This window comes from Protomyctophum bolini (assembly GCF_963924005.1).
Source record: "Protomyctophum bolini genome assembly, chromosome: 22".
Classification (NCBI taxonomy): Eukaryota; Metazoa; Chordata; class Actinopteri; order Myctophiformes; family Myctophidae; genus Protomyctophum; species Protomyctophum bolini.
Genome location: NC_137883.1, coordinates 22,822,644 through 22,833,047, shown reverse-complemented (window position 1 = coordinate 22,833,047; position 10,404 = coordinate 22,822,644). Strand labels below are relative to the sequence as shown.

The 10,404-nt window shown below is 42.3% G+C and overlaps 1 protein-coding gene across 2 annotated transcripts; it reads right to left on the bottom strand.

Annotated features, from left to right (window-relative positions):
• Position 1: 1 nt before the first annotated feature.
• Positions 2-10,025, bottom strand: pja2 (praja ring finger ubiquitin ligase 2). 2 transcript variants are annotated; one of them, XM_080756838.1, is made up of 11 exons: positions 9,938-10,025; positions 8,469-8,577; positions 8,303-8,369; positions 7,885-8,033; positions 6,562-7,097; positions 4,169-4,294; positions 3,666-3,890; positions 3,472-3,577; positions 2,868-2,973; positions 1,165-1,277; positions 2-802 (listed from the first exon to the last, which is right to left on the bottom strand). In XM_080756838.1, exons 2-11 carry the CDS (start codon positions 8,571-8,573, stop codon positions 665-667), a joined length of 1,671 nt encoding a protein of 556 aa, XP_080612964.1. In that variant the 5' UTR covers positions 8,574-8,577; positions 9,938-10,025; the 3' UTR covers positions 2-664. The 2 variants fall into 2 exon arrangements, 1 of the variants encoding a protein (XP_080612964.1); XR_013963496.1 differs by lacking the exon at positions 2-802 and adding an exon at positions 2,574-2,693.
• Between the last annotated feature and the right edge of the window lie 379 nt (positions 10,026-10,404).

Below are 10,404 nucleotides of genomic sequence, written 5' to 3'. Positions count from 1 at the left end.
GTTATGTCCTTGAAACAGCTTTTTAATGAGTTCACATATGCATTGTGTGCATTTGCATTATAAGCCGTGCATTTGATGCTGTCCACAAGCAAGTGCAAACAAAGTGAAAGAATAACTCTTTTTTTCTTCTTTTTTTTTTACATTCCAGTCAGTTCTCTCTTGTCTCCAGCAGCAGAATAATGTTCAGATCCTACATCAGATGACATTACAGTCAACCAACAGCAAAGAGTACAATGATCAGATCCTAGATTAGCAACGTTACAACCAACCAAAAGTATTGTTAAGGAGAATAAGGGTTAGGGGTTGGGATCCAGAACCGGAGGAATCGTATCCAACATTGTGGAAAAGGTATCGGTTCCATTACATTTGGAACCAGTTTTGATCACACTGTCAGAGCTGGCATGTTAAAGAATTGGAAGAGGATTAAGGAACCGGAATCGTTAAAATCCTAACGGATCCCGGATCAGTGGACACACATCATATTCCTGTGATCCTAGAAAGATCATGGAAGGAGGAAGTGATAGAACCAGAATAGAAACAGGATGAGAAGAAGAGGAGGAGGAGAGTGGAATCAGGAGTAGAGAAGTAGAAGGAGGAGTAGAAAGGAGAAGGAGCCATACAGCTTTAAGCCTGTTGATCATTTATTTCAATCATAATTATCAAGCTAAATCTCTGGATCTGGGAGGAAAAGCAGAGGGGGCGTGACCTCCGCTGCAAGGTGTGTGGCTTCCGCAAGATGGGGCGTGTCTGAGAGGGGAGTGGGCGGAGTCAAGACGTGGCGACACACCGGGCACGTTCCAGACTGAAACAACAAATATGCATGATTATTCAAATGTATTAGCATTAGTATTACCATTATCTAAATATACAAATATAAAATATGAGAAATATAGTATAAAAAAATTAACAATATATAATGTAAAAAATATAAAGAATATGAGAAATATTAGAATAAATTGAAAAATGTATTCTGTAGTTAATTACAGAAATTACCGAAAGTATTACTTAAGCAAATCATTAATTACAGTAATATTACATCATATTCAGCTCTTATAAATTGTATAATATATGTGACAATCCCTCCACTCCACTAGGTGGAAATGTAATACATTAAATTACATTATATTAATACCAAATTTAAACTATTAAAGTATTATGTTTTACCTTTTGGAGCCACAAAGCGACACACTGTCTATGGAAACCATGGTTACAAGGCAAATGAGTGGACACCTCCCCTTGGATGTATTCACTACAGCAGATTGGACATGAGTCCTCCACTGGACACAGGGGAGACACAGAGTGTCAATACCAGCAGTAGTACAATCAGTAGTAGTAATCGTAGTTACGTTTCAAACAGTGTTGTTTTCGTCAACTAAAACTACGACGAAAAATATTTGTCGACTACCTTTTTTTCACTGACGACTAAAACTAAGACTAAATATAGACAATTTCGTCAACAAAACTAAACTAAAATGTTAGGGAGGGACTAGTGGACAAGAGATCCAGTATAAGTCATTTTACACTTGGGTTGCATGCTGAAAATAGCAGTTGTGAGCTTGTATATCAGCTATTTACAGCAAGTGTAAAATCAGCCATTACGACGGCATCAAGGCCCGCCAAAATACGACAAAAACTAAACAAACACAAAAACATTCCAGGTGACTAAAATGTGACAAAAACTAAATGTAAACTATTCAAAAGACTGCCAAAAACAACACTGGTTTCAAAGTGCTACAGAAAAAGCCAATAGACACATACATGACATTCAAGCTGCACTAAGTAACCTTTTGTTAATGAACAACATGACATTTTGTCCAATCTGTATGGTAGACTCTACCACCAGTAAGACGCACAAACGCGGGAAGCGAACGCAGCTCGTACATATTTGGGTTTTGGACGTATAGCTGCTTTGGGGACTCCTTATATGGTTATGGCTGAGTCATGGTGACGTAATCACTCAGCTCCATATATGGGCACAAAAGCGGGACAGACACACAGACAGACACACAGACATGATCTGCTAGGTCTCATAGTAAGTGCTCAGTGCGTTCGCAATAAACATACTCTACCAGGTAGAGTATGTTAATACAATATAATGTATACAATTGGGGTGGTTGTATTAGGTGTCCCTACTCTTCGATCGAGACATTTAGATGTAGGTGAGACATGACCTTTGACAACCTTCCTGTTTCTGGTAGGTCAGGATTAAATGTATCGCCAGGCCAGGCGCTATTATAGTGCAATAGGAGAAAAACAATTACACCCATGTGAAGTGATCACACATCACATCACGTTCCGGCCAACCACAATAATTGGCATCCTCACTTTTCTGTCCTCACTGTTTGAGGGGCCCCTCCTATATTCAGCTATTAGTGTAGATTTCCGTCCTACACAAACTAAATTCCCATTGAGAATGAATGGAGAATTTTACGTCATAGTGTCTGAGCAAATAGGCATAGTGTCTATTTTACATCATGATGATGTATGATGATAAGAGTGCCCCTCACTTCACACGGGTGTCAAGTCCAATCCGGCTAATCACATGTGGTGTCCTCAAATTTCCTAATACGTACATTGCTCAGCCAATCAAATCATCGCTATGGGGTGCTCAGCCAATCAAATCATCACTATGGTGTTCTCACTGCTCAGCCAATCAAATCATCACTATGGGTGCTCAGCCAATCAAATCATCGCTATGGGGTACACACAAACACAGAGCTGGGCATAGTAGGGGCTAGCGCATCTCAAAGATCAGAACTTGCATAGGAGACCTGCGTTCAAATCTGGGGTAACAGTAAAGTAGCTTTCAGTTGGATAAAAAAATATTAAAATAAATACATTTAAATGACAGCAGTATCATCACCTACCAGTATCTTCCACAGTAATATGTGGCAGACAGTTTATTAGATGCTGATTGGCTGGTGGAGACGCTTGGTCAAACTCAACAGCCAAAGATTCCAGGTTAGCAAGTGCCTGCAAAAAAAAGGAAAAAAAGAACGTAAACCTCACATACAATATCAAAATACTGTGTTCTGTGGTACAGAGAAAAACTGTAATATAGTAACCTCGCCTCACCAGGCTTTCCACCGCCTCGGAGGAAAGCCTGGTCTCTGTTTCAAAAGTCTGTATGATCCGGGCTGGGGCCGGATGATGTGGTTACGTCATGTTGTAGTATTGTTTTGTAGTCGCCAGACAGGATGAACAGGCGGCGACAACTTCCTTTTCCCTCTCACTAAAAGCGCTCGCTTACGAGAGCTTTTATTGCTTTTATTCAAACAGGAAGCAACAAACAGCTTCCTGTTTGTTGTAGGCAAACCATTGCCTACAACATGACGTAAGCATATCATCCGGCTCCAGCCCGGATCATATACCGAAATGAAATGGTGCCCAGGCTAGTAATATAGTATAGGGTAAACTGTGACATTTAACTAGTATATTCTTCTAGGGCTGTAGGATTTATTCAGTATTTACCTCCATGGCCTGTGCCAACCTCTCCTCCAGAGCCATGTATGTCAGGAGTTGAGGTCCAACGTACGATATCGGCATGGAAACGCCTTCCGACAGATCGTCCAATAACCTAAATACACAACAATAATGAAAAACATACAACAATTTGCAACAATAACTTTCCAGAATGCCTGATCAGACAATCTAACCGATCGAACCTCCACTCCAGTTCCAGGTCCTCGTCACTGTCACTGGACTCGTCATCCTCGTCGTCCATGTCGTCCCCTAGGAAGAACAGCCCCGGCTGGACAAAATGGCCACCGCCATCCTCCGACTCCTCACTGCTGCTGCTGTCTGCGTCCCGGTGGCTGAACGTGAGCCAGGGTAACTCGCCGTCTTCCAGTGGCGGAGGAGCAGGGACCACTGCGGCTGGTGACCTCGAACTAGAGGGCAGAAGATCGCAGCCAATCGATTGTAAGGGCTGTCACGATCATGGTATTTTACTTGACGATTAATTGCGATTGACGATTTAATTGCGTTTCTGTCGTTGGAACATTTCTGAATATGTTTGGCTTTCAGGCTTCTAAATAAAAAGGTGCCCTGGGTAGATATTACCAATAACTTGCATAATTCAATAACTTTATAGTATATATGAATAGTTGAAATGGCAGATCTACAAGATCAAAACGCGTCTCATCGTGACGTGGGAACGGAAACGTACCCTTCCTCTGGATCTGGGTCCCAGACTAGCTCCTCCTGTTCCTCGCCTTGATCGAGTCCCGACAGTGTCTCCCAGCTGCTGCTGCGTCTCTCCGATGTCGAACCCTCCCCGTCGCTGATGTCGGCACTTAAAGAAAAAACTCAAACGTTTAAGCAGTGACGGCCTTGAATTCGGACCACGAAAAACTCCCAGATCCTTCTGGGATTCGTTTAACACTCTCTTAAAAAACATGCAAATGCTCCTTCCAGACCCCCATTGAGGAGAATGCAACCCAGGGAGAGGGAGGTGTTAATTTTTTGGAGATTTGGACAGCAGTGTCCAGGATTTGGGCCTTACAATATTGTCCATGAGGAAGACAGGCAGATATGACAAGGAACTGAGCAGGGGCAAGCTCTGGGTGCTCTGGATCCATACGGTTCCAGCTCTGGGTGCTCTGGATCCATACGGTTCCAGGAACTGGACCTTGTAGGGGCCTTCATTCCATCATCAGTCTCCGACTGGTGATGAGGCAGTTTAATGTGGGAAATGTGCAGCTCCGCTGGTAATTTTACAAACAGACAGTCAGAGTAACGAGGTGCTACATTAAGGAGTTGTCTGGCCTAGATTGACGTTTTGTTTAACCGGTAAAGCACCTGTGTCATTAATTGTTAAAGCTAAAAAGCATTATTTTATACTTTCTATTCAAAAATAGCAGATATACAAGCTACGAGCTTAGATTAGCTATTTCTTATTTTATTTTAGATAATCCGTGCTAATCTTTAAATTGAAAGGCTAACATTTAAAACTCAAATCTTTGCTAGTGAGGGTCCCTGGAACAAAATATTTTGAGATGGCGGTCGGCGGCCAAATACATTTTGGGGGTCCTTGAGATGAAAAGGTTTGAGAACCACTGATAGACATGGGTTAATGTGTTTCAGGACATGAATCAACAGCACCTGCTCAGCCAACATAGGCGGGTGAAAGTGGGTAGCTCACTGAACAAGTTGGCTGTGAACAATGAACAGGGCAGCATACAAAATCTCTCCCCAGGCATGATTGCTAACTCTGTCACCACTAACGTTTTGTTTTTTTCTGTATATTGGTGGTGTTTTTTGTTAGTGGTGCAACCACTCCTATAGACAGCTATGTGTGTGGCCGTGTCCCTGGGTCCCTGTGTCCGAGCACGAAAATAGCTTTATAGCGTTTGTTCACCACCAAGTGTCACTGTTGCACAGCCTAACACACAGGCACAGACGCACACAGGCAAGGGAGGGCTTGTACAGTACAGTACAGTACAGTACAGTACAGTACAGTACAGTACAGTACAGTACAGTACAGTACAGTACAGTACAGTACAGTACAGTACAGTACCACTCACTTCAGACGGGTCTGATTTTCTTGTAAACAAAGACATAATTCTGTCTCTAGCTGGCATTCAGAAAATTCTCGGCTCGGTGCAGGTTATCATATGAAGCTAACATTTCATTACCTTTCGACAATGACAGCAGCTGTATCATAAACAATAAATAAAAATACCGGTCCTCCCGTTGAGGCATCTTGAAGCTCCGACTACTGAGAACATGTTTTGCTACTCTTCGTCACACAACACTGTATATGTACACATCGGCGTCTGTTGCTATTTTTAAGCTCATGTACATACAGTACTTGTTACTATATCTCTGCTGTCAGGGAGAAACCACAACTCCAAAATGTACATTTTTCAGGAAATGGAAAATATAATATTTTCAGGAAATGAAGAAAACCTTATATTTGTTTTAAAACATTGCAATACTGTCTCATCAAAGAGATATATTGTCAATTACTTGCATGAGTGGGGAAGAGGTAGTGGAGTTATCTGTTTTAGCAGACAGTTTGACGGTCCAATGGAGTTAAGAGGTTTTGATCACTCCTAAGTGCTTTTCAATACTTTTCATTGGTTCAATATTTCTTTTTAACCAACACACAAAGCATTGATTTATGCAAAGAAATCTAAAACCTAAAAAATGGAGTTAGGTGGTTTCCTCCCGACAGCGCCGATATGCTATATGTACAGTATATACATGTAAATATATTTTTGAGGGGAGCTAACCCCTCCAATACATGGCTTTTAAAGATTACGTCATATGGCAGCCAAGTCTATGGGATTTTTTGTTTAGTTTAGGGCACTAAATGACAACGTATGACATCATGTGGCCGATATAAATACAAAAGCGAAAAGGCACCCCTCACTTTCACTCTACTCAATCCAGGAACATTAGATTTTTGCCCCGTTACTATCGTCCTTTTCTCGGCTCTTGTTTCCTGAAAACTACAATTGCTTGTACAAAAACTGATTTCATCCACTTCTTTACCCCTGCAAACATGACAATAAAGTCCAGTTCAGGTGGAATGGAAGTTCTGTCCGGTTCGGTCACCTGTTTGTATACGATGGGGCAGATGCCTCCTCTCGACTCCTCCCACTCTCCTCCTCCGCCTCCTCCTCCTCCTCGCCATGCCTTCGATCCAGTCTGGTAGAGCTCGACTGGGTCCGGGAGTGCTTCCTGGTCTTGGGTCTCACCACCGCAGGCTCGCTGTTCGGGACAGTGTTCGGAGTGCCAACGCAGTGGCTGCAGCCACTGCCACCAACGTTGCTACCGCTTGCACTAAGGCTACAGCTGGCACCATCCTCGGGCTCGTCTGTACAAGGACACAAACGGGTCCCTTCCTCAGGGTCCCTGGCACCGGAATGCGGAACGTCAACAGTCCGAGTACCGCCGATCCGGAGGGCCAAGCGCTCCAGCTCAGGGTCCGACCAGTCCTCCCCCTCGCTGGGCTCGTATGAGTCGATGCGGACGAACCCGCCTAGTGGTGGGTGAGGTCCCGGAGGCGAGGAGCCAAAGAAGTCGTCCCCTCGCCCGACACAGTCTTCAGCCGTGGAGCAGGAGGTGCTCCCACAGGAATCACAGGATTCCTGCGGGAGGGGATTAAATGAGGTGGATTAGGACACCGTTTCCCAAAGACTGGGTCGGGACCCATGTTCGGCTTGCAGATACATTTTTATGGGTTGCAAGTAAATATAAATTTTCAGGGCTTTCATAATCAATAAATCTAATCAATCAAAAGGATTTCATCAGTAACAAAAAAAAGAAAAGTAAAAAATACATTTAAAAAAAAAGTAGTGACAATAGCCAATCTAAAAGCTTGTAGATAAGCTATTTTCACATGTTTCACTATAGCTGGGTTCGAACTCGTAAGAAATCACCACGATTTGGCTCGTTTTTTAATTTTGGCAAGGTATAAGGTTTTCAAAAAGATGTGCAAATGTGTTGGGTGCGCCCTCTAGTGGGCTGTTTGCACAGACTCAAATATTAGATAAGTATAGCTATGTATGGTTATAAACCAAAAAATTATAAGTGTCTAATATTTGAGTCTGTGTAAACAGACCACTAGGGGGCGCTCCTAATACGTTTGCACAGCTTTTTGAAATAATTATACCCATACCTAACACCACGCTAAAATTCAAAAACTAGTCACCAAAAGCCAAATCTTTACAAGTGCGCCCCCAGCTACTATTTTTACCAGGGAGACAAATGTCTCTTTTGTGTCTCGAGCTAAAAGGTTAGGGAATCACTGGGTTAGGAATAAACCATGACATTTCTATAGGAGTCTATTCAATTGTCAACACACAGTCAACACTCAACACTAGCACGTGGCTACTGCATTCTGCTGTCAACAGGCATCAGCACTGACTGACTGACCTCGCTGCTCCTCTGTGACCTTTGCCCATCGTGCTGTCGTAGGACACAGTTCAGGGAAGGATCCATCCGCCTCATCTCTGTTTGGACGTTCGCTCGCTCGCTCCCCATGCGATGATTGGATATGTGTTTCTTGGCCCCGCCTTCTCTAACTTTCAAATAAATGAATGGATGGACAGACGGATGTCAGATATTGGTGAAAACGAATAACTGGCCTGCAATGTGATCTACAAATGTACAGATCGAACGAGTCCCAGAATGCCATAACTGTAATGATGGCAAAACCATGTTTTAGTATTGGTCATTATTACCAGTCACCTGTGGAGGTACTACAACTACTATACTGATTGAAACTAATCTACCAGATAACTGTTTATTAAAGGGTTCAAATAAGAAAAACTTTAAATTTATATATTTTTACTTGTTTGTGCCTCCATCAAATCACAGGTGTCCATCGGTGCTGGGCTGCCACAGAGACTTACCGATACCTAGAATGGAAGGAAAGAAGTACAGTATTTCTATATTTTTGGCTAATTTGTCCAAAAGTGTGAAAATGTATCACCCAGCAATGACGACATTGACACTACCTTGTTGGCGGGTCTGAAACCAACGCGGGCGTGTCGTCTCCCGTAGCGGCGACCGGTTGCCGTTGAGTATCCGATGGCAGGGCGGGGCCACGCCCCCTGACCCATAGAACTACAAATGAACAGAAGATATTCAATGATATATAGTGCCCTATATCCAAAGCGCTTTACAATAGAGATGTACCGATACCATGTATTCCGACTTGTGTATCGGTCGATATACTGAATGAGTATCGATCCGATACATGTGTGAATAAAAACAAGAAAAATAAATCTAGGACAGTGGTGGTGGGGTCCAGGGACTCTCAGACTCGCTGTTCCTTGAGAGGGTTCCAAAATTATGAGTGTACAAATGGAACCAACACTCTCAAGAGTTATGAGGGCCCTTAAAAGTGCAACATCAAATGACACATTATTTCAAAATACAAAATAATTGTATTTGGCAGCTTTTCCGATACTGATATCGCAACAACTCCAGACTACTTTACTATGTGAGTATGTGCATTACACCGACGGAGGCAACCATGCAAGGCACCAGCCAGTTAGGGGTCAAGTGTCTAGCTCAAGGACACTTTGACATTAATCCAGGGGTCGAATTCCGATTCCCAAGCAGCCCGGCCACCCCTTATAATTAATTACATCCCCTTTAGTTGTTGTGGTATTTGCCAAATACACTTGCACTGGAATTCTTCCAATGCATTTAGCCATCCTAACTAGTCTATTTCTATTTAAGTCATTACAACTGAATGGTATCAGTGCCTTTATCCAAGGTGCTTTACAAAGTGCAATGTATTCATCCCGGCACCAACAGAAGTGGCTCATTGGAAGGGGTTCAGTCCAGTGCTCAAGGACATTTCAACACCAAACCAAGGGAGGGGAAACCTCCACATCCAAGACTGAGCTGCCTACCTCCACCCCCAGAGCTATGAGTAGGACCAACAACATGTACGAGAAAGTACACTAATAGTACTAGTTAGTAGTATTATTACTATTATAAGCAGTAGTAATAGTAACAGAAATAATAGAAATAGTATTAGTATAACCAATCCTCTGGTAATACTACAAGTACTATGAGGGGTGAGGGGAATCCCTTTAAAACCTTAACGTTAATCCAGGATATTGTTAGCATGCTAACACACCTAATTCAGCTTAGTTGAGGCTTTAGCATGTGGCTAACGTTAGCCAGGAGGACCCTATACTCCCTGTATTCTTCACGTATTGATTTCAATAACTTCATAGTATTGTTTTCAAACATTATTCAAATTTAATTATTATGTCCCCCCCTACCCCCCACCTCTCTGAATACTTCCTCTTCGTTGGCTATTAAACTCGCTAGCTTAGCCACTCAGGCCAACGACAAACATTATAATAAATAAATAAATATGTGACATTAACGTAAAAATCACCCGAATGTGGAAAAGTGTACACTAAAATATATATGAATGTGTTCATGAATGGAGGTAATAAATTACCCGTTGATTGTTGATATTTCCAGAATGTTTTCAACAAGCTTTGGCCGTTTGTTAGTGTTTGTCGCCTGACTGATGACGTCTCCTTCCCCTTCTGTTTAGTTTGATCACAAAAAACAGCTGGCATCCATTTACGTTGCATTGCCGCCATCTACTGGATTATAACAGTTTTGTTCATAGTGCAGAACTAATATTGTATTATGTACGGTCCACTAGTATTGTATACTACAACAGTGTCACCCAAAGTGAGACCCATCCCATTCACTACATTATGCATGCATTCAGAACCAATAATTGTTTTACTTAATTCCACAATAATCTAAAAATAAATAAAATCTCCTGGCAGTGTCTAGTAACATCTTCTTAATTATCTGATTTATCTTGTATTTTACCAGCAGTTTATTGGATGGGCCTGGTTTAATCAGAGGATCATCTACTAGTTACAGACTACAGACTTGATAACCACAACC

Excerpts from the sequence above, each read along its gene's own strand:
- pja2 (XM_080756838.1), bottom strand. The coding sequence starts at position 8,573 with ATGGGTCAGGGGGCGTGGCCCCGCCCTGCCATCGGATACTCAACGGCA. Across the intron at positions 8,034-8,302 it reads TTTGATGGAGGCACAAACAA|TTAGAGAAGGCGGGGCCAAG; the intron begins GTAAAAATATAT and ends TTTATTTGAAAG. Across the intron at positions 1,278-2,867 it reads TATTACTGTGGAAGATACTG|TGGAGGACTCATGTCCAATC; the intron begins GTAGGTGATGAT and ends CCCTGTGTCCAG.